Source organism: Aspergillus homomorphus (genome assembly GCF_003184865.1).
Source record: "Aspergillus homomorphus CBS 101889 unplaced genomic scaffold BO97scaffold_12, whole genome shotgun sequence".
Classification (NCBI taxonomy): Eukaryota; Fungi; Ascomycota; class Eurotiomycetes; order Eurotiales; family Aspergillaceae; genus Aspergillus; species Aspergillus homomorphus.
In genome coordinates, this window is record NW_020291898.1 from 523,305 (window position 1) to 547,567 (window position 24,263).

Genomic DNA, 24,263 nt, shown 5'->3' on the forward strand with positions numbered 1-24,263 from the left:
AGATTTGATCCAGATGTCAGAAAATGATACATCAGAAAGATCCGGCCTTCGTCTAATTCCTGTCCCAGGATGTCGCTACCGGAAGCTATTAGCGGATTAAATGAAAAAGTACAACAATGAAGTTATTCATAAAGCTGAACTGGTCAAGAGCTACAGTAAGCTACAGCAAGATGTTCTTAATATGTCTGATAACAGACTCTTTACCACTGATACTCTCTTGTTTATTACTTCACTAAATACAGGTGAGGGGCTTCACAGTCTACGCAAAAACTATACATATAATAACATAGGTGATGGGTTTTCGTTTTCAGAAAAGAAATACAATTTTGAAATTATAGACTGGCTGATATCAGTTTAGTATTGCCTGCAGATTGCGGAAGCCTTAAAAGGCTTAATGTAAGCTTCTTAAGCCAAAGATCTAATTAATTAATCAGGCCCGAATTAGTTACTCCTAGTGTCTTCTACTTTGCTTTTTAGCCAATATATTATAGTTAATGTAAATACCACCCTTGGATTTTGATTTTCTAAACAACTGTTAACAGTATTATATCACTATAACGGTACTCTTTGTGACAGTCTTTTGGTTAACAAGGAAGTCCTGAGTATCCAGTACAGAGAACCTCAACTATCAGATCATATTATAATATCTAAAAGCTGTTATATTCGTTTTGGAATAAATACTATAATCCTTTACTATATTATAAAGCTCAAGCAGAAACCTTTTAAAGAAACAAATAAAATCAAACAATTCTTCTTTCTAAGCAATCTACATCTCGAGACCGAAAAGATTATAGCCCACAGATAACCTACGCTATAATACCTATTCTTATAACTCACTATCATACTCAGTAATTGTATATAGCTTCTCCAAACCGATATTTAGAACTATGTTTTAAAGCCACCCAGTATTATACAAACCCAGTATCGGATCTCCAGAACATCTATCTAAGGCTGTTTGAACTTAACTCTCCCCAATCAAATACAGGCTGGCTTGATCAAAAAAGCAATAAGTATCACATGCAAAAACACATACAAAAACCAAAAGGGTACGCGCGTTATTCAACTTATTTGTGTGAAGGTACTTTGAGACCCTCGTCACATACACATCAATCTTGAAGCTTTTCATGTCGCATACGTCTTCTTTACTGAATTTAACAGTACAAACAGTAAAGGCCCAAGAATCCTTCTATAGCCTCCGATACCTTTTTGATCTGAATGGCAAGTTTCTCAGCGTAGGTGACTCCCCGGGCGTCCGACACCCTGGTCCGCATGGCAAGACTCTCGGCGTTGGTATGATTGGAAGCGATCTTCAATTTCTCGAAGTGGTAGAAGTCATTATATGCACTAGCAGGTGTTTCAGAGTCGAAAGTAATACACGCCAGTCCGTACATTCACGGTCTCAGCGCTTCGATGATTTGAATGCGCACCGGCTTTTCAGTTGTGATTAAGAAATAACCGTTCGCAATAGCAATCTGAGACTCGTCCATCTTCATGGAAGTAGCAATTCTCTGAGCAGCCGCTCCTCCACCAGGCCGAGATGATTGAGCTCAGAGCCGGAAACGTGCCTGGCACCCGATTGCTTCTCTTCCATCTTCATGCAAACTTCACACTGAACATAAGTCAAGGAAGACTCATAGAGTGTGTCGATCGGCCTTTCTTCCAGCATCTTTCTCAAACACTCCTTTTCTCCCACATTGAGAAAGGTTATCGAACGGTCACAGTAATGGCAAAGATATGATTCGGACATTTCAGTGCGTTATAGAAGGAGAGTAGTACAAGAGGTATTTCAATGTATCCTAGAATTGCTGACATGATACCAGGAGAGAGATCCAAAGGTAGGCGTGGTAAAATGTGCGTAGAGGCTAGCGAGGTGTATCTGGGGCTCGAACACCAAGTGATGAGCTGGCAAACTAAGTGCACCCGCCAAATAGCCAGAAAAGCACTGCATGAGCCCTTGGGTCTTGTCAAGACGCCCTATCATTGACTAATGTGGTTCCCGTCAGCGGCCCCGCAAAAAAGATTTATTAGGTTCTTTCCGCTGCTAACCAAGCACAAACCCTTTCCCCAAAGCTGGATTTATATTACCTTTAGGTCAATCACAGGAGGCCCGCAAATTTTAATACGTATATATTATATTCGAAGTGACGACAGCGCCTTCTTACAATATGAGTAAAGCGCGTTGACAACGCATAGATTCGAAGCTATATAGAGAAAACCCGAGACTCCCAATTCAGAGTAAAGAAGCCTTTCTCTAGAAAGCGCGTTTCAGTAAGAGACAGCATTTTAATAATTATTGCTGATATCTCTCTACGATACAGCTATGTTCGGGATGTTCTATGTAATCTCTTCGTCTATTAGCCCACTGCGTCGTGCAACAGATGGAGTAGAAGTTTGTCCAATGATCGTAGAAAGCAAAGAATCATCATACAAAACCAAATAGTCTACGGTACTGCAAGTTCGTGTCACCGTATATTAAAGTGGACCCGACCTACCCGATAAGAGATGGAGCTCCCCTCTCTTAATCTCTTATCGCCTGCTTCCCTTCTCCTCATTACATATACTCGTATCACCCCCAACCCCACTCACCTTCACCTTCAATTGCTTGTAATAGTATTTGCTCACGCTCCTAGTAATCAACCAGCATCCCCAGATCTCTACAATACAACCTCCCTCTACTGCATCTACAAAACTCACCCCTCGCAAACGCCTAGAGAATGTGGCACCCCACGCGCACAGCCCTCCACACCCCCGCCGCCCCGAACCCCCGCCCTTCCTCTCGCAAGCCGTTGTAGCCAAGAACATTATCTACTGCTCCGGCCAAGTCGGCGTCAACCCCACGACCGGGGAACTGGTGAAAGGGTCTGTACAGGAGCGAACAGTAAGTAGCAATACAAGATCTTTGCAACCCGGATCCCACATTCAGCATTCTCATTATCATTATACCCACACTCTTACCAGAACCCAAGCCCACTCCAACCCCTACCCAGAAGTTATATATGAATATACCGTGCTAACGCCAGGAACCCAGAAACAAATCCTCCAGAACCTCTGCGCGGTGCTCGAGGCAGGCGGCTCCAGCCTCGAGGATCTGACGAAGGTGAATATCTTCTCGAAGGATATGGAGGACTTCGGGGCGGTGATTGAGGTGTATTTGGGGTTCTTTACTGGGCCGGTGAAGCCTGTAAGTTTCTCTGTTTTGTTTCTCGGTTGATTGTGAGGGAGAGGTGATGGGGAAGGCTGTACGGATGTCGATGGGTGCTGATCATGGTGTAGGCTCGCACGTGCGTTGCGGTGAAGACCTTGCCGACGGAGGCGTATGTGGAGATTGAGTGCTCGGCGGTGGTGAGGGCGGATGGGAAGAAGGTGGCGAAGCTGTGATGAGATTGCTCTTGCCTGTCCCTTTCTATTGGGGGTTGTGGGTGGGGGATGATACGCATCCTTGTACTGGAAGACTCAGTATGAGTGCGGGGATGAGGGGTTGACTGACATGTCTTGCGTGTTGTGTTGGGCGGGGTTCATATACAATGTCCCGTGCGTGTGGTCCCGCAGTGGCAATGCGATTGTCTTGAAATTAAGTCTAGAAGTTCTCAATCCAGTACTGTACTACTTAGGATGCAAGTCAAAATCTGAGACGTTGGGGTCTTGATTCTGATACAGAATTGAACTCAAATTGACACCCGTGGATGGTTATTCTTAGTAGTTTGTGTATCCGGAAGCTCATTATTGAGACAGTATCAAACCTTGATTGCTAACCGTTTTGCACCTAACGGCGGATTACCGGAGGATACCATGGCGTTGCAGCGAAATGCTCTGGCAGAGATACGATACGGGTATTGCTTACTGCTGCCAATTTGCAGCCGAGGTAAATAAACTAGTACTGATAGGGGTATTGCACGCGCCAGACGGTGGTGGCTCTTAGCCAATAATCACCGGGGCGTGGTGGAGTCGTGACGGGCGGCGGTTCAGGAACAGGAATAGTGGCATTTAATCTTTCCCTGGGCCGCTGGCATTCGCGCGTCCATGGTTGACTTCAGGATCGCTTCTGCTGATCGAGGAAGACTATCGTCACTTCAAGTTCAATCTGACAATGTAACAAAGTAGCGGAAGAGAGCCCTTCAACGAGCTGGACTGGGCCCTTTGAAAGCTTCTGCCAGATTAGTAACTTCGTCCGTGGTCGAGCGCAAAATTATCGTCCTAAACCTCTTCCTCCCGGCAGTGGGAGTCGTGACACGTAAAAATAGCAACGGTATAGGATGGTGCCACAACATCTCCCCTGACTACCACTTCCACAATCAAAATCACTAGTAGCACCACTAGTAGTGGTCAGTTCATGGTCCTTGACCGGTGTGCATAGCGATCCGAGTTCCTGAGTTATATACCTTATCGAAGCTTGGACTCGCTGGTGATCTGCAACTGGCTGACAGACCTCTAGCCCCCTATCCGATGGCCACGCTCACGGAAGCGACGAACCTTCTAAGATCCCTGATCCGTCGACCGGTTTGACATTGTCAGCCAGACAGAGACGCATGTCTCACCGATCTCCCTGCTCGCTGGAATGCTGTGGCACTATCGCTCCCTTGTTCCCGGCAATGCTGAGACCGTAGGGATGGAAATGACGGTTGTTTCAGCCCTGATGATGGCCCCAGATGGTGCTTCCTGACTGGACAATCTGACATTCCAAACATTCCCATCATGTTAGGGCGTAAAAATGTGGATGGTTCAAGGCGCACAACAATGAAGAAAGAGAATTGACGCTGAAGCCACTCCACGGCTTGCAAAGTAGTACTGAGTAGTACTGGCTGTACTGTAGTGGCGTCGCTAAGCGCACACGTGGAGTCAAGCGGATTGATCGTGCGGATTTACTGGCAGAGATTAGGATGAGAGCCTGACGGACAAGGCCCCTAATAGCACTCTGCTCTCAGATTGCGGGCCAAGGATATCCCCCAAAGCCCCCACCCCCCGGTCTATTGAAATTGACAATAGTGTCCGTCGCTAGTTAGTCTATACCCAGTCTCTGTCTATCCATTTCCTTCCAAGCAGCTATAAGCATGCCACATTATTAAGGAAGTGCAGGTTCTTCTCGGACTCCATGCCAAATCTCTATTAGAACGAATTGATGAGGCTTCATTTCAAAGTCGTGGCGTCAGGTTCACGGGATGTCTTGACTCAAAGGGGTCGGTCTACCAAAGATGAGGAGAGATGGTGAGACAGCCGACGGATTCTTTGGTGACCATATACTAAGCCAAATCCAGTTAGCCAGCAGGCACTGCCTACGAGCTCAAAGACGGGGGGGCTACGCGAAGCAGAAGGCAGCACTTCCGCCAACTGCTTTGCAGGCATGCAGGAAGATTCAAGCATGCCTCTCCTTCGCGCTTGCTTACGACCGAACAGATGGCAAGAACTGCCCTGCTGGCGGAGACGAACCATAAAACCAACCCAACCAGTCACTCCTGTGTGGGTGGATGGAAGACCCTTTCTGGGGGCAAAAGCAATTCGATTCTAATGGAACTGGGAACCGTCCAGGACTCCAGACAGACCGACAGTGAGTGGCTGCATTGTTTCCCGACTCTGGTTATCTGCACGCACCGGGGCAATCCCCACAGCCACGGCCAGGAACCAACTAAAAAAGTAGAGCCACCCACACCCACGCCCTCAGTCTAGGCCTTGTGATGGTCCGAACCTTGACGGAAACATGCCCTTTGCAGACAAGGTTGGTGTGCAAAGAGGCGGGAATTACGATGGGCGCTGTACCACCGTCGATCGGCACTTGTTCCTGCACTTTTCACCGGCCACTGCTCTGTATCACGTTACAGACTGAAGCCCCCATGCTGTGCCTTACTTGACCCGTACCGACAGTCAGTATTGTCACCCGGTCCGATCGCGACTATCTGCAGTACAAACTGTCGAAGAGGACGATGGCTCTAGCCCAGCCCTCTAGCAATCGTTCTAGATCATTAGAACTTGGGCTGGGATATTGGCATGGGATGGGTACTTTGGATAAGTTGCAGTCGGCTCAATTCCGCATTTTGAAATGGCCAGCGAGGGTTTCTCCTTCGCTGCTCCGCTTGCTTCTGGTCACTCCGGGGTGGCACAGAAAAGGAAATGGTCGACCAAAAGAATGGCCTGCATACGAATTGCAGATACCTCAGTTCTAGGTAACCATCACCGAGATAGACCATGACCAAGTGCCCAGGATTTGATCTCCTTTTGCACTGCACCCGGCGCATATTTGTACTTCGTAGTCTACGTCTCATTCAAAGTCGATCTGCCAGACCCTATTCTGTCGATCCGAATCCAATTCCGCAGTAGCGTGACTGATAATCGAGAGCCCATCATCCACCTCCATGTGCTATGCCCGTTATGCAACCCGGCTCAGCCGAGGGTTTACCGACTCTCTTGACAGTCGATGCACGTCTCGTTTGCATACGACGCAAAAGAAAGGGCTTGTCTGCAGCGGTCACGGAGCAGTATACACACGGGAAGTCGTCGGAGGAACACCAATTAATCCGAGTGCTATAGTCAGTTTACTAGTAGACTTGGTGGTGTCAGCGGGATTCGAATGCAGTAGTTTAATGCATCTACTGCAGAAGGGCGTTCACATCTTCAGGGTAGAGGTGAACATGGGGTCAGAGTGTGAATAGAAGATGAATGATTGCTGGAGGGGCTGGATGGAGTCGAGAACATCTGATGCGTAACCTGCCAGATGAGCAACGGTGGACAGACGGACAGACAGACAGACAGGCACCATGTGGAGAGAGGCTAGAATACGCGGAAATCGTCGTCATTCATCTGGATGAATGGAGCCAGCCCGGTAATAATCGCCGGGTGGAGATTCTGGGAAGGTTTCCACTTTCTCTTGTTTCTTGTGCCGGGTGCGTGGGGATAAGACGAGGCGGGCTGGGCGACGCTCGGCTTATTTCCACAGCCTGTTGTTTTTTTCTCTGTCTCTTTCGTTCTTTCATCTCTTTCTCTTCTTTCCCCCCCCTTTTACTAGAACTACTAAGTAAAGACTAAACGATGACACGGACGGGCCCCAACGAGACTAAACCGCCTCCTCCAAATTAATCTCCCCTTCTCTTTCTCCTCTTTTTACCTTTCACTCATTTACTTCCTATCTATTGTTTGTTCGGCATTTTTCATTTTATTCTATTCCTTACCAAACACCCCCCAGTCATTCATTACTATCTGTTTCCCTCCCCTCCCTCTCTTTTTCTGTTCTGCTTTTCCCTCCTTCCATTCTTCATGCTTCGCTATTGTCGATGCCTGCGTTGACGTAGTCCCATCTTGGTACGTTCTCTGCGTCAACGAAGGAGTTGGGGGCTGCTGCCAATTCATCGCCCCGTCTCACCCTCACTCTCTCTCACGCGCTCGGATTCGGATTCTCCTGCTGCTCCTTGCATCTTCCCACCCCCCTCTCCTTCCCTAACTCACCTCTCCCCCGTCTTCTCATGGTCGCGCGCCGCTTCAGGTACCAGCCAGCTACTGCAGTGTCGACCCGTCGGACCAAAACAACTCCACCATCAGATCCCCATACATCCACTCCACCGCCTGCCACCACCACCACCACCTCCTCCTCCTCCTCCTTCTCCTCCTTCGTCCTTTCCACGATCGCTTTTCTTACTTGATAATCCTGATCTAGATTTCTCTTGTCGCTCGCTCCTTGCAGTATCTACATTCGTTTTCGTCTTGTCTATTGCGAGACTTTAAAGGGGATCTCGTTGGTTGTCCGTTTCGTCCGACCACGCCCCCTGCCGCTCCTTGAGACCGCATTTGTTTATCACGAACTGCGACTGTTGTTTTCGCGCGAATTATTCACTCCGGGCTCGTTGCTATTGAGACAGTACATCCGAGAATTTGCCGTGTCCTTGCTGATCGATCTGTTCCTGTACCTGAACACTCTTGGCAGGAGTGCGACTGCGTCCCAGCCATCTGCAAGTTACCGAACAGCGAAATTGTTCACGCCGTTGACTCGCCGGAAGCCGCCTTTGTCTTGACGACTGGAAAGTGGAGAAAGTGCACCGCAGGAAGGTTGACAAGGATAGTCCCGTACAGTCCAAGTACTGCTTATCGCCGCCAGCCACCGGATCGATGTATCTGCGGTTTCGACGATTGACACTCGGGATTTACGCTTGATTACATTCGTTGACTGGCTCTGGAGATTTTCTCATCGGGTCTTCGCTCTGTCCGTTCCCTCACCGTCGGCACGGTCTTCGAGACCCTTAAATCGCTCTTTTTTCGCCTATTACCCACCCACGCTCCTTTCAATCTCAATATGATGTCCCCGACCAAATCCCTGCTACTGGCGCTTCTGACGCTAAGTGGCCTGGATATAGCCGCAGCCGAGAGCGCAGCCGAGGCGCAAGAATTGCGGGATCGTCACTATCTTGCCGGTCGTGCAGTCAGCTCTTCTGTGAATGCGTCCCCGGCCGTGACATCTGCTACTACAACATCCGAGACGAGTACCGCTGGCTTGACGACAGATGCCGCGGATCCCAGCGTATCGACCATTGACGGCGCCCCGGTTGTAGTTGTTGTTCCGGTAACCCTCTCCGTGGACGCGTACGGCGTCACGCACACCATCGTCGGTACGCAACCGTTTGTTCCTGGAGCTTCGACGAGTTATAGCGCGACATCAGAGACAGCGGAGAAGGCGGCGGTGTCCCCACCGCCAGTTGCAGCAGCATCGGCTACGACTACTGCGAGCGCCAGTACAACAAGCTCCGCTACAGCAAGTGACACAACAACGTCCCAACCCGCAGTGAAAGCCGACACAACCACCCTCGTTCTATCTTCTACTTCTGAGCCCGCAGTGAAGGCTGACACGGCCTCTGACAACCCATCCACATCCGAGTCCGATGTGAAAGTGGACACAACGACGCCCGTCAAGTCATCCACGTCTGTGGCCGCCGTCAAGGTCAGTACAACAACTCCAGTAGAATCACCTACATCCGAGTCGGCCCTTAAAGTGGAAACCACGACGTCCGACAAGCCATCCACATCCGAGTCCGCCCTCAAGGTGGACACGACAACGCCTGACAAGCCTTCCTCCACTCCTGAGTCTGCAGCCAAAGTAGATACGTCGTCCTCGGTTGTCGCCGCTGCAACTACCACTACTGGACAATCTCTCAGTGGATCGCTTGAGAGCTTTGTTTCCAGCTTGCTCGCAGGCTCGACGACCGTTCCCACTAGTGCTGGTAACGGCGCTGCCACGGCTAGCTCGACTGCAGTGGCCTCAGAATCCGGCACATCTACTCCCCCGGCAAGCTCCGCCGGAATTATCGGGGCTCTTTCGAGTCAGAGTTCTTCTACTGAGAGCTCTGCTACAGGAGCCTCCGCGGTTTCTCCCTCCGCCGCCCAGAGCTCGGCTATCCAGTCACCCGCTTCTCAGAGTTCTGCTACGTCTACTCCCGCCCCAAGCTCTGCTGGAATCGTCGGTCTTTTCTCGAGTCAGAGCTCTTCTACTGAGACCTCTACCGGAAGCTCGACTGTTTCTCCATCTGCTACTCAGAGCCCGTCTGCTCAGACGTCTGGTATCACATCTACCCCTGCGGCAAGTTCTGCTGGAGTCATTGGCCTTGTTTCGAGCCAGGGTTCTTCTACTGAGAGCTCTGCCACTGAAAGCTCAACTGTTTCTCCCTCTGCTACTCAGAGCTCGTCTGTTCAGACTTCTGCTGCCCAGAGCTCCATCACGTCTACCCCTGCGGCAAGCTCTACTGGAATCATTGGTCTTGTTTCGAGCCAGGGTTCTTCTACTGGAAACTCTGCTACTGAAAGCTCAACTGTTTCTCCCTCCGTTGTTCAGAGCTCGGCTGTCCAGAGCTCGGCTGCTCAAAACTCAGTCACATCGGCTCCCGTCTCAAGTTCTGCTGGGGTAGTTGGCCTTCTCTCAAGCCAGAGCTCTACCAAGAGCTCTGCAACTGAACACGCCACTGCTTCGCCCTCTGCCACTCAGAGCTCCGCCGTGGTGTCCAACTCTGCATCCCAGACAGCTTCCAGCCAGGCTTCGACCGCCACCCAAGGTTCGGCCACCAGCAATGCTGCTCAAACCACTGAGGCAGCTTCTTCCAAGGCCGTAATTTCCGCATCCCAGGATGCCGCTTCTACTACTACTCCGGGTGCATCGGGCCTGGTTGGTATTCTGTCAAACTTGTTGTCCGGCACCACCTCTACTCAATTGCCGTCGTCATCTACTGCATCTGGCTCGGCCACTGCACCGGTTTCTAGCGCCTCTGGCTCGGTTACTGCCTCTGATTCTGCGATTACATCCGGCTCAGTTCCTGCATCCGCTTCCACCGTGTCCGGTTCGGCTACTGTTTCTGGTTCAGTCCCTGTCTCTGAATCCGCTATTGCATCCGCTTCGACTAATTCCATTGGCTCGACGACGGTTGCTGCCTCGGCCGTTGCATCTGAATCTGCCATTTCTTCTGGCTCCGCCACGGTGTCTGGTTCGGCTCCTGCGTCGACAACGGCAGTGTCTGGCTCGGCCACTGTTTCCGGCTCGATTCCTGCTACTGAATCTGCCTTTGCGTCCGCTTCGACGGCTCCTTCCGGCTCGGTCATTGCGTCCGAATCCATTACTGCATCTGGTCCCGTTGCCGCGTCTGCTACTGCCTCCGACTCGGTCACGGCATCTGCACCGGCTATCATCGCTGGCTCGGGCTCTGTTACCGCCACAAGTGCTAGCGCCTCTGTCGAGCCTGCGCTCCTAAGCCTGAGCCTGAGCCTGCCCACAATCCCCGTCAGCGTTCCCTTGGTTACACCTACTTCTTTGCTGGGATCGTCTGGCATCCCTATCCCTGCCTTGCTCAGCACCGCATCAGACCTGACATCGCTGGCTTCAGCTATTCCCACCAGCGCTGCTGTGGGCCTGAGCAGCACCGGTTTGGACTTGACATCCGTCGCTTCTGCAATTCCTACGAGCGTTCCTGTGGGTCTGAGCAGTACCGCATTGGATCTGACATCCGCGGCCTCCATCGTTCCGACCAGCGGTGCTGTAAGCCTGAGTAGCGCGGCCCCAAGCGCTACTTCTGATGCCTCGAGCGTTGCGGTCGGTCTGGGACCCACGGCTACCACATCTACGGCTCTCATCGCTCCCTCCAGTGAAACTCAGAGCTTCGCACCTGGCGCCTCGACCCCCGTCATCGGCAGTGTTGCCCCCACAAGTGGTGCTATTGTGCCTACCTTCTCTGATAGTACCTCGGGTGCAGCTTCGACGGCTACCTCTGCCTTCGAATCTGGATCTCCATCTGGAACTGCTTCTGAGGCTGGCTCTACCGCTGCGTCCGCCACTTCAACTGCACTGATTGCTACCAAGCCCACGGAAGCTTCGGGATCTGTCTCCGCAGCCCCAACTGTTGTCCCCACGGTTGTGCCCACGGTTGTGCCCACGGTTGCTCCCTCCGTGTACTCTAGCACTAGCACCAGCACCAGTGCGACTACTCCGTTGACTACTGAGCAGCCGACGGCCACCAAGGCTGTGGCCGAAACCACTTCTGCGCCAGCTCCCACGTCCAGCACGTCGAACGTTGATGATTGGATGCCATCTAGCATTCTCATTGTGGAGAGCACGACTTCTACGACTGAGCCTACTGGCACGGCCACTAAAGCTGCCACCACAACAACAGCTGCTGCGCAGCTTCCTGGCTCAATCTCTCCGGCTGGAGGCATCCCCGAAGAACCCAAGAACTCGACCTTGATCCAGATCGGTTTTAACGGCAAGCTTCGATACAGCTTCGTGGCCACGACCCCCCTGTCCTCGTCGCAGATCTTCACGTATGTTCCGCAGGGTCTCCAGTATGCCCTGTCGGCCAACGGCAGCGATGTTGTCATGTACGACATTCAGCCCTACGATAACTCGGCAAGCACCGGGTACATCGCCACCGTTGCTTTGGCCTACGTCCCTTCGGGTGATGTGGACACTCTGGCGCAGATGCTTCACAACCCAATTTCGAAACTTTACGAGCAGCCCAGCCAGACCGTCAAGACGTTGATGTCGATGATCGACCCCTCCATTCCCCTGATTGTCAGCTCTGGCTCTTCGTCGGGTGGCGGTTCATCCAGTAGCAGCGGATCCGGCAGCAACAAGAGTAGCGGCGACGGTGGTTATGATCAGTCGGATGCCGGGACTAGTGGTACAGGCACCACCAAGGCCAGCGCCGTTGGCATTGGAGTTGGCGCTGTTGCCGGTGCGGCCGCCTATGGTGCTGGTATGTTCTGGGTCGCTCGTCGGTACCGCAAGAAGCGCCAGTTGCACCAGCGCAGCCCCTCGGCCGTGGACCAGACGAGCGAGGGCCGTGGATCTGTCCTTGCTGCCGGTGGTCGCATTTCCCGTGGTAGCCAGAACAGCCGTGGCACTGGTCGGTCACAGATGATCAGTGCGCCTGTGATGGCTGAGAATTCACTTGGATGGAATTAGACCTGAGTTGCCAAGTGACCTCATCCAAAAGAAGTCTAGGTTGTTTGCTGTGGCCCATAATAGACTGGGGAAACAAGACCAAGAGAAAGAATCCAGGAGAAGAAAAAGGAGACCGGAAACGGGGAGCGCTCGGGTTTCTTCCCTATTGCTCCCAACTTTCATGTCGCGTTGTATCAACGCTTATCATTTATCAACTCTCTCATCTAATCTTTTCTTCTTATTCCCCATATGTTTTTGATTTTGATTTATCATATACCTTTCTTACCCTCCTTGTGGTGATACACGTGAACCTGTCTCCATCACCGCCATACTCGCCCGCCTTTTCTCTTCTTTGTCTCCCCTTGGCTCCTTGGCTGGGGAGGGTCTTTGTTCTCTCTATGGCCGGGGGGTGTGGCAGGTATATCGTGACGAATGACGCCATCTATACTTTTCTACTACCCCAGCCACTTCTTGTGTCTCATTGTTATTTTCCCCTTTGATTGATTTGTCTATATGTACAGATGTATATTTCCCGTAAGTAACTACTAGAGACCCAATGGCAGCCGACCGAATCCTGGGCGGCTGGATTATCAATATGATGTTTATATTTACCAATTCCCCATCGATGCAAATGCATTAGTAGTAGTAGTAGTAGTATAACTAACTAAGTGTAGTGTACAGTAGGGTACAGTAGTGTACAGTCGTAGTGTAGTCTGGCCCACCCGAGAACAGGGATGGGAGAAGCCAAGCATGAATGCCAAGTCGATTTCCCCTCTTTTCCTCTTTGCTGCAGTCATGGCTCCATGCCAGGATGATATCACCTCCCATTATACCCTGACCGTCAATCGAATCCCAGCATCAGGCGTGGAAAAACTGCTCCGCACCCAAGCCGGAGTTGCAGCGGACTTTTTATGCCTCGGTGAGTTTCCACCTATGAGGGCCCTGGTCGGACATGGACTTTTCATCTCCGGAGCTCTGCAGATGGACCCGATTGTGGGGAGAGTAATCTGATGTTTGATTCGTGGTAAGATGGAGAAAGAGATCCAGCATTTCGGAGGAGACTACTGCATTGGTACGCTTGAGGTCTGATTGCAGCTGGCCTGCAGGGAAGTATAGTTGAGTGAGGTGGAGTTGCCTTGCAACTATGGAGCCCACTATCACGAGAGGTACGTCGTCTGTCATGATCGGGGAAGAGTGTATAAAGCAGCTCCATTTTGCTTTTCTTTCCCCGGAGACAAGACGACAAAAGAAAGATTAGAGTGAGAGTCGCTCGCTCTCACTCACTGATTGCTATTATTGCCGTCATGGCTACAACCCGACCAACCCCGCGACGCCTAACAGCGCTCACCACTCTCCTTCTTCTCGGTCTATCATCATCGGCATCTGCCCTCCCAAACAACAACAACAACAACAACAACAACAACGCAGGCCTACAGCTTCGGGCCAACCCCCCTTCGTCGTCGACGTCACCGTCACCGTCATCATCCCCCTCACCCCCAACTGTGACCCTCATCTCCTCCTCGCAGGACTCCCAAGAATCCACCGTCTTCATCGGCCGCGCCCTCCCCGAGTTTGCCCAAGACCTATTCCTAGGCATAAAATACGCCGACGAACCGCGCCGCTTCACGTCGTCGACCCTCAAGACCCGGTATGAGGCGAGCGATAGTGATAATGCTAGCAATGCGGGAACCTCGGCCTCGTCAACGTCAACCTCAACTACGCCGCAGCAAGCATCCGGGAAGAATGTAGTCTACTACAACGCCACGCAGTACGGCTACGACTGTCCCGGCTACGGCAGTGACGAGACCACGCTTGTGAATGCCGGGTTGACGCGGCTGAGCGAGAATTGTTTGAGTTTGAATGTTGTGAGGCCTGCTACTGTCACCAAGTCCAAGACCCAGACCCAAACCAAGGTCACTGGGGCTGGGATTCAGGATAATGAGGAGGATGAAGAGTTGTTGCCGGTTATGATTTGGATTTTCGGGGGTGGGTGGATGCAGGGAGCTACTTCCGATCCTAGGTTGGTTTCTCTCATTAGTTTTTTTTTCCCTGATGCATAGGCCACGTGAGCTGATAGTACATTCGCAAAGGTATAACATGAGCTATATCCTGCATCAGGGCGCGTTGAATGGTAAGCCTGTCGTCGGGGTGTCGATTAACTACCGGGTGGCGGCGTTTGGGTTCTTGGATTCGAAAGAGGTCATGGTTTGTTTTGCCTTTTTCTTCCCCCGAATCTCAGAGTGTGATAGATTGTGTGGAAGGGACACTGGCTGATAATGGCGATGATGATGATATTGGTCTAGGAATCTGGGAATACAAACCTCGGACTGCGGGATCAACGGGTCGCTATGCGGTGGGTGAAAGAGAATATCAGGGCGTTTGGAGGCGATCCGGAGAAGATTACGATTTGGGGCGAGTCTGCGTGAGTTCTTTTCTGCTTGTCTTGCGTTGGGAATGGTGCTGATGGGCGAGGGTGATGATAGAGGTGCGTATAGTGTTGGTGCTCATCTTGTGACGAATGACGGGAACAATGAGGGGCTATTTAGGGCTGGTGAGTATCCCTTAAGCTCTCAGTCGAATTGGATCTCGAGGGTTAATAGTCGTGCCAGCGATCATGGAGTCTGGCAACGCAGTCGGTCCTCCCTGGAACGGCACCGAGTGGTACCAGCCGATGTATGACCAAATCGTGAACAAGACCAAGTATGTACTGTACATCTGACCCCCACCTAGCGGTGATTACTGACGAAGCAGCTGCACCACCGCATCCGACACACTCGAATGTCTCTGCGAGGTCCCCTTCGAAACCTTTTACCCTCTCGCCTACAACGGGCTCGAGTGGTTTGGCACCATCGACGGAACCTTCATCAAGGAGAAGCCGCAGATCAGCATCACGGAAGGCCGGTTCGCCAAGGTGCCCATTCTGCACGGGACCAACACCGACGAGGGCACGAGCTTTGGCACGACAGGCACCAACACCGACGAGCAGTGTATTGAGCAGTTGATCGGTAGGCAGCCGTCATTTCCCGTAGACAAACTCAATAGGACCTCGTGGAAGGCTAACCCGCGCAAGCCTCCAAACGATGGGTCCTCGACCGCGACCAAGCCACGCATCTCCTAGGTCTATACCCTAACATCTCAGCCATTGGCTGCCCCTACGGCTGGGGCAACGTCACCTGGCCGTCGCGAGGGTACCAATATAAACGGTACGCCTCGATGGCGGGAGACCTGTGCATGGTCGCGCCGCGGCGCCTGCTGAGTACGCAGATGGCGCAATATGAGCGGGAGGTGTATGCTTACCGGTGGGACGTGGCTGCGTTGAACCAGACGAACGTGATCGGAGTGCAGCATTTCGCAGAGGTAATCCTTGTTGCGCCGTGGCTTGACAATATCTTTTGCGGAGAACTAACGCAACCAGATCCCCTTCGTCTTCGCCAACCCCGACCAAACCATCACGCCCCTCGGCGCGAATCCCGCGCGTCTGGCGCTTGGTAATCTGGCCGCGAGGATGTGGACGGCGTTTGTGACGGATCTGGATCCGAACGGCCATGGTGGTATGTCTTCCCCGTGCCTATCCTCTCGTTCCGGATTACGTACTGTACACTAGGGAATGGTAATGCTGATGCAAAACAGTGAAAAACATCCCCCAATGGCCGCGCTATACCCCGGGCCAGAACCCCTCGAACTTCGTCTTCCGGTTACCTCGGACGGAAAGCTATGTGGAGGAGGATACGTACCGGGCGGAGGGGATCGAGTATATCAATTCGATCGCGCGGTAGTTCCGGTTCCCCGGATTTCGGAGATGGGTCCATCTTCTGGGGTGGATCTGGAGTTCTGCACCTTGCAGGGCGAAAGATTACGTAGTTCGCGATGTCTATACAATCGGTAGTTTCTTGGATAGAGTCTATGGTTGTCAATCACTCAAATGAAGAATCTCCATTCGAGATAGTGAATGTGAAAGTGAAGGTACTTAAAATCCAGAATAATTCGAATTATATCCCCATCCTCCAAGAGAGAAAAAAAAAAGGAATTTTTATTAGATAGATACAAGAAGATACAAAAACTAGTCAATTTACTCAATACCGAGCAGCTTGACCTTGCTATAGATTTTCAGGATTGTTAGTTCCATCGTCTATCACAAAACAAACAAGCCCATCTCCATCTAGCTTCCAAGGGGCATGAGGGACTCACAAAACCAAAGTCGAGTTAGCAGGGATCAAACCGGGGAAACCCTGGGATCCGTATCCGTAGTCACTTTTGGCAGAATTAGTTTTCTGTGGGATCTCAAACACCACAGGAAACAGCGTAGGACCAAAACTTACGGGGTGATCGTCAGGATGGCCTCCTCACCGACGTTCATGGTCGGCACGCCCTCGTCCCAGCCGCGGATGACCCGGCCGATGCCGATGGCGGTCTTGAAGGGACCACGGGTGAGGGAGCTGTCGAATCTATTTTTTTTTTGTTCATGTTAGTACTTCGTTTGCATGCGTGATGACTTGATTTAGGTCATGGTGGTGGTGGTGGTGATGATGGGTATCTGAAGATAAACAGGGGGGAAAAAAGGCTAAATGTTCGTGTCGAAATGGGATGAGGCAAGAAAAAAAAAGAATCATAAGGAAAAAAAAAAAACGCACTGGGAACCCATGTTGTGCTCGGCACCCTCCTTGTACAGGCATCCGGTGTAGTGGATGACGACGGTGTCGCCCTTGACGGGCTTCTTGTCGGTGTTGCCGGGGGTGAGGATGGTCTTGGTGACGCCCATTTTGATGGTTGATTAAGTTGATTTGAGTTGGATGGTGGAAGGAAAGATGGAAGATTTGGAGGTTTGATCGGGAGAATTAAAGCTCTTTAAGTAAAGTGGGGGCGCTGGGGGGGTTGAGAGAGAGAGAGAGAGAAGAAAAGAATCAGAGAGGCACTGGGCCTTTTCTTTTTATAACTTCCTTTTCCTTTTCTTTTTTATTTTTATTATTCTTAGGCGGTCCTTTTCGAACGCAATCCAGAACTTCAATTTTCTTCTTTCTAAACTATGGATCTGATTCTTTAGGTTTTAATTCGTGTTGGCCGGGGTCTTTTGAGGTGAAGGGGAGGGGGGAAAGGGTTCGTTCTATGGATCGAAAGGTTTGTTTTAATTTTATCTACTTGGTAGATCGTGGGTGCCGTGGCTTTTGGATGAATCGTCGTTGGGAAATGTGTATGTTGTCTAGAATAGAACGCAACGCGTGTTGTTGTTGTGGGTTCGCTTGGCGCGGGACGGAGGTCTTTTCTGTCTTTTCTGGTTATCTGTCTTTCTCTGGCGCAATCATCAAGCAATCAATTGTCGTTAATGGGGTTTGCCAAGTTTTTATACTTTGATACCTCAGCCTATACGGTAGAAATGACGATATGGGATGATGGATGATGGTGGGTTCTCACCGCTTCCTTCCCTCAACTGGGATTTGAACGGATGGTTGGATGGGAAAATGTGCAGATCGTTGGCGACTTTTGGTTCTGCCGCCAGTGCCGCATTTGCCATCTTATACCCTTTGATGTCATTTGTTTGAAGTTGATGACCACCGTGTTTGCTCGGGAAAGAGTTATTTCTCTCTTTCTGGGGGTGGTGGTGGTGGTGATGGTGATGGTAAACCAACTACTGTATCTACCCTTTTCAGGTACGCGGGCCGTTGATAAGTGACTGTGTGGCTCTCATGTACTTTGTAGAATTAATCAATCAATCACCTGCAGAAACAAGTCCACCAGAAAAAGCAAATCCTTCCCCTCCCATCCCCTCTCCTCCCCTCCCATTTCAAGCCCCCCGCATGTCCCATGCATTAGCATCCAATCAATGCAGGTTCGACCTGTCAAAAAGTAAACCCAAACATCCTAATCTGGGCTGCAGCGGCCGCGGCAGGGCAGGACAGGGCACAGCAGGGCACCGCACCTCACGGGCTGCAGGCTGCAGACAGGCTCCTTCAGCTGGTCTCCCAAAACGGCAACCTCTTCATCTCGGCCACCGACATGCTCAAGATGCGGGTACGAGGGAATCGAGGATCGACCATGTCTCCTTCCTCACTCAACGCCAGATAATGCAGTGTCGTGATACCCACCTGCTCGAGCCACGGGAGCACGCGGTGATAGTTCAGCCCTACCTGGTCCAGTCCGTGGCTATCGTCCGAGAGACAGAAGCGGCCGCCGAGGGCGAGGAATTCCTGTAGTAAATGATTATTACTATTAGGATCGATAATCCTCCTCAACACCCATTCGAATCTCCTCCTGTAGGGACAAAGAGGCCACAAGAAAACTACTCACCCGACAAACTTCTCCCATAGGATACGGCTCACGCATCCCCTTCCGCAACGCCGCCGAATTAATCTCCAACAACCCGCCATACTCGGCCACGGCACGCAGATTGCGCCGCACCTTGGCCCAGACGCCCTCGAACCGCGCCAGCGACCCGTCCGGCGCGTCGCTTTTCAACCGGATCAGATCGAAATGCCCGACCACGAGCGGCCGCACCTGCCGGAGCATCTCCAGCTGCTCGTCGAAGTACGCCTCGAACAGCTGCTCGTCGGTGCCGCCGGCGCGGGCGCGCGCCTCCTCGTACATGGCGCGGTCGTAGTCGATGGGCACGGTGAGGGTGTGGTGCACCGAGCCCATGAAGAAGTCGAACGGGTGCGCGGCCAGGCTCTGTTCGATCAGCGCGAACGAGCCGGGCTGCCGGATCCAGTCGATCTCGAAGCCGATGAGGATCTGGAGGTTGGAACCGTATTTGGTGCGTAGGCGCGTGGCTTCGGTGAAGTAGGCCGCTTCGTTGGCCAGGTGGCTTGCTTCGGTGTCTTGGGCTTCGATCTTTTTGGGTTTGTTAGTTGCCTATGATGGGATGGAGGGAATGGAGAAGAGAGGAGATACCTCTTCAGGGTAGAAGTCTTCCTTATGTCGTGGCATGTGCTCCGTTAGACAGAAGGTGTGGAAGCGCTTCTGGATGGCGAGCTGGATGATTTCGTCCAGCGAGTCTTTGGCGTGGCCGGGGCAGAATTGGCCCGAGTGGCTGTGGTGGGAGAAGGGCATCTATACGGTTCTTTAGTAGTGGTTTATGGTTTGGGGATCACTCATGATCGATGATTGAATGGGGTGGTGATGATGCTCACGACGACTGTACTGCGTTATTTACCCCGCGGTGTGGAGGGGTAAGATTTATGCCCCGGTAGAAGTTGACACTAGCGAGTTGCTCAAGTTCGGAGGACGTCTAGCTGTTATAAGAGTATGGGAGGCGATTTGTAGATTGTAGATTGTATGCACACCACACAAAGTATAGCTTTCCCGGAGTTGATGACGGCGGCAGAGGTTGTTTTATGGGGCAAATCATCAGCCGGCCCCGGAGCACGCTGCTCTAGCTCTCACGGACTTGCCTAGGCATCATGATGGCCATTTCATATGATCTTACAGGGTATATTGTATCATATGTACATACATACATGGATGATTAACCTAACATGCATTTCTGCATGCATTTTGCTGATCCACAGCACAGCGTTTCTACTTATGTCTTCGTTTGATGCATTGAGAGTAAGCATCTCGCCTACTATAGACGGCGATATCCAACCTCCTCAGCTTGTAGTCCTCCAAGTCGATTAATCCATATTCCAGGTCGATTACTCCCTTTCCTCTTAATCCATTACTCCATCCATTCCACACAGCGCAGCATGCAGTACAGCCCCAATAGCTAAGCCGATACCAATCCCACCATCCTCTCGTACGGAACCCCCATACACCACATACACCTGATCAACCGTCCTCAAAATGATAATAATCCCCATCCCAATGCACAAAGCCCCAATCACCCCGCCGCCAAAACCATAGCAACAACATACTCCCCATCATGCGAAATCGACAACTTGCCCACCCTGCCCCCGCCTCCCCTTTGCCCCTCTGCCTCCACCTCCCCAGCAACACCCTGACCCTCACCACCCAATAACGAATCCAAATACACCACCTCCGGCCTCCCCTCATCCACCTCGCTCACCCGCACGATCACATCCTTCCACCCCAGCTGCGCGGCACCCCGCGGCGCGGCCTTCCGTGCGGCCTCCTTGGCGGCGAAGCGGCCCGCGAGCCAGCGGGTCATCTCGGGGGTTATCTGTATTGTGTCTGGTGGGGAGGGGTGGGAGTGGGGGGCATTTTGTGGGGAGGAGGAAATGGAGGGACGGGAGGAACTGTTATGTGGTAGGGATTGGGTGGGCTGCAGGGCTGCGGCGAAGCGGGCGTGGAAGTCTGCTTGTTCGCGCGCGTGAAGGATGCGCCGGGTGAAGCGCGGGAAGTAGGAGCCGTTGTTGCGGGTGAGGAGGCGGGCGATGCGCGGGAGGTGGACGATGTCGGTGCCGATGTTGAGGGCGAAGGGGAAGGGGAGCGGGGGTTTCATTTTCGTGGGTGGTGTTGTGTTGTTGTTGTTGTTGATGTTGATAGTGGTGGTGGTGGTGATGGTGGGTTGGGTTTGAAGTTTGGGATGGGTGCGGTCAGGTGACTTATATCTATCTTGTGGTGTTTAGGTAGGGGTCGGTGGGTTGTTGATTGTGTATGGCTGTTCATTTGTCTCAATTGAGTTGATTGGGTTATTTTCGTGGATTCGGACAGTCTGGAGCTTATTATACCTTGGACTGTCCGAGGTAGTCGTGTGCACGCCAATTGTTGGTCACAGTTGGTATTACTGCATCTACGAGACCGCTCTACTAATCACATACTGATCCGCGGGCTTCCAGTTGAGCAAGCATGGTGTATACTCTATATGTACAGATTCACACCTGACCCCCGAGAGGTCCGACAGCCACGGACGTTCCAAGCGCGAAGACATTGCCCGACTCTTCCACGTTGCATCCAAAGTCCGAGACCGGTGTATAGTCGACTCGATTGGGAGATCGCACCTCGAGCACAATTAGCCCCAAGTTTCCTCGACTCTAGCATGCCATATATCTGCTTTAATGGTCCTTCTTGTCTTCGCCGTTCACCTGCTTCAGGAAGTCCCTGTGTCCACAATGTTAGTTCCAATTCGCGTGGTGTGATTCGTGATATGCCAGCTTCCAGATTCCAAGTCTTTTCTGCAAAGGCCTTTGGGCCTGGTTGCCAGGACGGTCCATGCTGTTCATGTCTTGACGAGACTTGCTTAACCGCCGCTTATTCTCGGCGTCAAGCTGACAAGTTCCCGCTGGATCTCAGAGTTCCCAAGAAACGCAAGCGAAGGGCGGCGGATAGGTGTCTCCGGGGCAGAGGCAGAAACGTACGTGATGAATTCCTCCTCATCCTTGGAGGAAGCCTGAATAGGAGGAGTAGCGGGCTTGGGCTGGCTGCCACCGCTGGTAGCGAGCTTGACACCACCGAAAAGGGCACCAAGGACACCCATGGCGAGCTGAGAAAGCAGTCTCCGTCAGTAATTGACACTCAGAACCCAGACATAACACCCTCGACAGCACCTCGGCAGAGATTGGTCTCGGACGACAGGGAGGCCCGGGCGAAGGGTGGGCGCGGGCAATCGCCACAACGGAGTACGTACCACGTGGGAGCCGACCTTCTTGCCGGCGATCTGGTAGTAGACGACCATGGTGACGGATTGGAGAGGGAGGGAATTGGATGGAGTTGGCGGAGAGGCGGTGCGTTGATAGGTTCCTGCGCGAATAAGTCGAACGGACAGCAGCGGAGGAAGTTGCGGCTGGTGGTTTTCGCCCGATCGGGTATAGCTGAGCTGACTCAGAAGCTAGTCAGCAGCAGACAGCTTCAAGCTGAGTCATAATTGAGTCAGCAGGATAGCTTGTGCGATCACGTGACTCTGCTGTCTTCCCGAAAACGTCCGAAGGCGGATGACGTTCGGGAAGCAATCACGGGATATCAGCTGATGGGCCGATGATGTCGTTTGCATGTAGTTGGTAGTAAATAGAACCAGATACTATAGACAAGATGATACGATATTGGGGGCGATGCTTGGGTGGATTCAGATGATCTGACGGGTAAAGAGCATCAGCATTCTGATCCAGCCAGGTCAACTCAAATACTAAGCTGTTGTTGACCAACTCAACTTGCAGCTGCCAGACATGAGATCACCACTACTATTGTGGCGGTGTTCCTTGCCAGCAGAGCTTCCTGTTTTCCGACAGACCTCGGGGTAAGAAGCAGGAGAGACGAGCCTCCATCTGGCTGTGACGGGCAAGATTTACCCCGGCTATTGCATGGAATGATCTGGGGGCTGCTGTCCTTTCTTTTTCTTCTCTTTCTTCTTCTTCTTGCATTCCTCCATCACTCCTAGCCTCTCTCTCTCTCTTTCTTTTTTTGTACTTCAATTTCGCTCAGCCTCCCTTCATTTGGCATCTACCCCTTGCAACTCTCTGTCTCTATATCTTTATAATTTCTGTAAGTCAACTTGTTACCTTCACATCGCCATTTCTGAATACACCCCTCAGGACACCCCACTTACCTCTCGCCCAGCGTCTCAACTCTCTCACGCGACCACATCATGATCTGGGGGAAAAAGGAGGATAAAGCGCCCGAGGTGGTACAACAGCCTATCCCGCGCGAGAAGCTGCCGGATCAGCTTCAAAAGCTCGTCGATCACGATGACGGTTTCTACGATGACATCTATTCCTCCTAGTATGTCATTTCCCGTCCCTGGGGCCGTTGCAACTCACCGTTCCTCGCCTGAGCACCTCCGCGTCTCCCCGCATTCTTCCCCGCAAGCGTCGGACTGCAGCTGTCCGTTAGCTGTCCGTTGGGCGCTGCGATCATCCCAACGGCGGCACAGGCAACCTCAAATCAACGCACGCAAAGTGCTAACCCCATCAACAGCTCCGTTGACTCCACTGAAACTCCCTACCGATATGCCGGTTACGCCACTCGTCTTCGCACTCTTCTACTCTCCGCCCACCGCTATGTCGCCTACACCTCCGACATTGGCGAATCATTCCGCCCCGTCGCGCATCCATGGCTGGTGCGATCCGCGTATGGCATCTCGTGGACGTATTTGATCGGCGACGTGGCTCACGAAGGCTACAAAGCCTACCTGCGCAATCGTAGCCTGCTTGCCCCGCCCTGTGAAGCCTACAAAGATGCCAGCGAACTGTCCCCCGAACAGGTCGCGAAGGGCATGATCACAGGCAATCTCACCGGAACTATCACCAAGCCATCACCCGATACGCTCACGCCGTGGCCCACCACGCATGTTCCCCTCATCGAAGACTATCGCATGGTGATGGCCAAACGCGCCGTATTCCAAAGCATCGCCAGTATGGGTCTGCCGGCTTTCACCATCCACTCCGTCGTGAAATACTCGGGTCGGGCATTCAAGAACTCCAAGAGCGCTTTTATGCGCACCTGGTCTCCCATTGGGGTAGGTTCCACCCTTGTACCCGACTAGCAACAGATCACTAATTATCACAGCTCGGTCTCGCCATCGTCCCCTTCCTCCCTTATCTCTTCGACGAACCCGTCGAGGAAGCGGTCGAGTGGGCATTCAGCCGCGGCCTCTGGGTCTACGGCGGCGACGAAGCCGTCCACCCGCTCCCTCCCCCCAAAGCCGCACGCATGCCCCAAGACGAAGCCACCTCCCTCAGCCACTACCTCCGTGTGCAGACGGAGAAGCACAACAACGAAGCCCTCGGCTCCGACGCGAGCGTCTCCGACTCCGCCGCCAACCTCTCCTGGGACGAATACAAGGAAGAGCGTCGGCGAGCGAGGGAGCAGCGTCAGCGCGAGCGCGAGGCGCACGGCCACTCGGGTCCCCTCTCTTTTCTGAAGGGAATCAACAATGAAAAGAAGGTGTGATTTCGATGCGCTGGTGTGATATCCCCTTAATACCAGATTTCTTTCCTCCTGCATATCCTGGATAACCTCCAGCGTTTGGTCTGGAGGTCCACCA

General features: G+C 52.3%; 8 protein-coding genes across 8 annotated transcripts; 4 read left to right on the forward strand and 4 right to left on the reverse strand.

Moving 5' to 3' along the window:
- Positions 1 to 2,749: 2,749 nt before the first annotated feature.
- BO97DRAFT_342530 (putative L-PSP endoribonuclease family protein Brt1) lies at positions 2,750 to 3,378 on the forward strand (the record flags this gene model as incomplete). Its single annotated transcript, XM_025691677.1, has 3 exons — positions 2,750 to 2,878; positions 3,029 to 3,181; positions 3,274 to 3,378. Coding segments are annotated over 3 exons (387 nt in total), but the record flags the coding sequence as incomplete, so codon positions are not given.
- A 4,894-nt stretch (positions 3,379 to 8,272) lies between these two features.
- Positions 8,273 to 12,415, forward strand: BO97DRAFT_413272 (putative mucin family signaling protein Msb2; the record flags this gene model as incomplete). The annotated part of the gene is made up of 1 exon (XM_025696279.1): positions 8,273 to 12,415. The coding sequence occupies one exon, from the start codon at positions 8,273 to 8,275 to the stop codon at positions 12,413 to 12,415; it is 4,143 nt and encodes a 1,380-aa protein (XP_025552837.1).
- A 786-nt stretch (positions 12,416 to 13,201) lies between these two features.
- On the forward strand, positions 13,202 to 16,312 carry BO97DRAFT_442341 (putative triacylglycerol lipase (LipA)). Its single transcript, XM_025698249.1, has 9 exons — positions 13,202 to 14,414; positions 14,485 to 14,599; positions 14,698 to 14,816; positions 14,878 to 14,945; positions 15,004 to 15,094; positions 15,146 to 15,399; positions 15,465 to 15,751; positions 15,810 to 15,945; positions 16,025 to 16,312. The coding sequence occupies exons 1-9, from the start codon at positions 13,699 to 13,701 to the stop codon at positions 16,168 to 16,170; spliced, it is 1,932 nt and encodes a 643-aa protein (XP_025552838.1). The 5' UTR covers positions 13,202 to 13,698; the 3' UTR covers positions 16,171 to 16,312.
- Positions 16,313 to 16,407: 95 nt separating this feature from the next.
- On the reverse strand, positions 16,408 to 17,267 carry BO97DRAFT_469675 (FKBP-type peptidyl-prolyl cis-trans isomerase). The gene is made up of 4 exons (XM_025699861.1): positions 17,026 to 17,267; positions 16,714 to 16,839; positions 16,583 to 16,645; positions 16,408 to 16,491 (listed from the first exon to the last, which is right to left on the reverse strand). Exons 1-4 carry the CDS (start codon positions 17,151 to 17,153, stop codon positions 16,464 to 16,466), a joined length of 345 nt encoding a protein of 114 aa, XP_025552839.1. The 5' UTR covers positions 17,154 to 17,267; the 3' UTR covers positions 16,408 to 16,463.
- Positions 17,268 to 18,165: 898 nt separating this feature from the next.
- BO97DRAFT_388319 (histidinol-phosphatase) lies at positions 18,166 to 19,667 on the reverse strand. Its single transcript, XM_025693647.1, has 4 exons — positions 19,516 to 19,667; positions 19,277 to 19,435; positions 18,677 to 19,216; positions 18,166 to 18,576 (listed from the first exon to the last, which is right to left on the reverse strand). The coding sequence occupies exons 2-4, from the start codon at positions 19,433 to 19,435 to the stop codon at positions 18,340 to 18,342; spliced, it is 936 nt and encodes a 311-aa protein (XP_025552840.1). The 5' UTR covers positions 19,516 to 19,667; the 3' UTR covers positions 18,166 to 18,339.
- Positions 19,668 to 20,204: 537 nt separating this feature from the next.
- BO97DRAFT_388322 (holo-ACP synthase) lies at positions 20,205 to 20,845 on the reverse strand (the record flags this gene model as incomplete). Its single annotated transcript, XM_025693648.1, has 3 exons — positions 20,573 to 20,845; positions 20,327 to 20,515; positions 20,205 to 20,281 (listed from the first exon to the last, which is right to left on the reverse strand). The coding sequence occupies exons 1-3, from the start codon at positions 20,784 to 20,786 to the stop codon at positions 20,205 to 20,207; spliced, it is 480 nt and encodes a 159-aa protein (XP_025552841.1). The 5' UTR covers positions 20,787 to 20,845.
- Positions 20,846 to 21,112: 267 nt separating this feature from the next.
- Positions 21,113 to 22,039, reverse strand: BO97DRAFT_404820 (ATP19 family protein). Its single transcript, XM_025695040.1, has 3 exons — positions 21,912 to 22,039; positions 21,643 to 21,767; positions 21,113 to 21,385 (listed from the first exon to the last, which is right to left on the reverse strand). Exons 1-3 carry the CDS (start codon positions 21,957 to 21,959, stop codon positions 21,340 to 21,342), a joined length of 219 nt encoding a protein of 72 aa, XP_025552842.1. The 5' UTR covers positions 21,960 to 22,039; the 3' UTR covers positions 21,113 to 21,339.
- An 826-nt stretch (positions 22,040 to 22,865) lies between these two features.
- On the forward strand, positions 22,866 to 24,169 carry BO97DRAFT_342135 (mitochondrial fission process 1 family protein; the record flags this gene model as incomplete). The annotated part of the gene is made up of 3 exons (XM_025691655.1): positions 22,866 to 22,999; positions 23,195 to 23,735; positions 23,786 to 24,169. The coding sequence occupies 3 exons, from the start codon at positions 22,866 to 22,868 to the stop codon at positions 24,167 to 24,169; spliced, it is 1,059 nt and encodes a 352-aa protein (XP_025552843.1).
- Positions 24,170 to 24,263: the final 94 nt, after the last annotated feature.

What these genes read in the sequence shown, in the direction of transcription:
- BO97DRAFT_442341 (XM_025698249.1), top strand. Translation starts at nt 13,699, where the DNA reads ATGGCTACAACCCGACCAACCCCGCGACGCCTAACAGCGCTCACCACT. An exon ending in TGGATTCGAAAGAGGTCATG is followed by an intron (nt 14,600 to 14,697) that starts GTTTGTTTTGCC and finishes ATATTGGTCTAG; the next exon opens with GAATCTGGGAATACAAACCT. An exon ending in GGATCCGAACGGCCATGGTG is followed by an intron (nt 15,946 to 16,024) that starts GTATGTCTTCCC and finishes GATGCAAAACAG; the next exon opens with TGAAAAACATCCCCCAATGG.
- BO97DRAFT_469675 (XM_025699861.1), bottom strand. Translation starts at nt 17,153, where the DNA reads ATGGGCGTCACCAAGACCATCCTCACCCCCGGCAACACCGACAAGAAG. An exon ending in GCCATCCTGACGATCACCCC is followed by an intron (nt 16,646 to 16,713) that starts GTAAGTTTTGGT and finishes TTCTGCCAAAAG; the next exon opens with TGACTACGGATACGGATCCC. An exon ending in GCTAACTCGACTTTGGTTTT is followed by an intron (nt 16,492 to 16,582) that starts GTGAGTCCCTCA and finishes GAAAATCTATAG; the next exon opens with CAAGGTCAAGCTGCTCGGTA.
- BO97DRAFT_388319 (XM_025693647.1), bottom strand. Translation starts at nt 19,435, where the DNA reads ATGCCCTTCTCCCACCACAGCCACTCGGGCCAATTCTGCCCCGGCCAC. An exon ending in AAGACTTCTACCCTGAAGAG is followed by an intron (nt 19,217 to 19,276) that starts GTATCTCCTCTC and finishes AAACCCAAAAAG; the next exon opens with ATCGAAGCCCAAGACACCGA. An exon ending in CTATGGGAGAAGTTTGTCGG is followed by an intron (nt 18,577 to 18,676) that starts GTGAGTAGTTTT and finishes CATTTACTACAG; the next exon opens with GAATTCCTCGCCCTCGGCGG.
- BO97DRAFT_404820 (XM_025695040.1), bottom strand. Translation starts at nt 21,959, where the DNA reads ATGGTCGTCTACTACCAGATCGCCGGCAAGAAGGTCGGCTCCCACGTG. An exon ending in AGAAGGTCGGCTCCCACGTG is followed by an intron (nt 21,768 to 21,911) that starts GTACGTACTCCG and finishes CTGCTTTCTCAG; the next exon opens with CTCGCCATGGGTGTCCTTGG. An exon ending in GATGAGGAGGAATTCATCAC is followed by an intron (nt 21,386 to 21,642) that starts GTACGTTTCTGC and finishes TTGTGGACACAG; the next exon opens with GGACTTCCTGAAGCAGGTGA.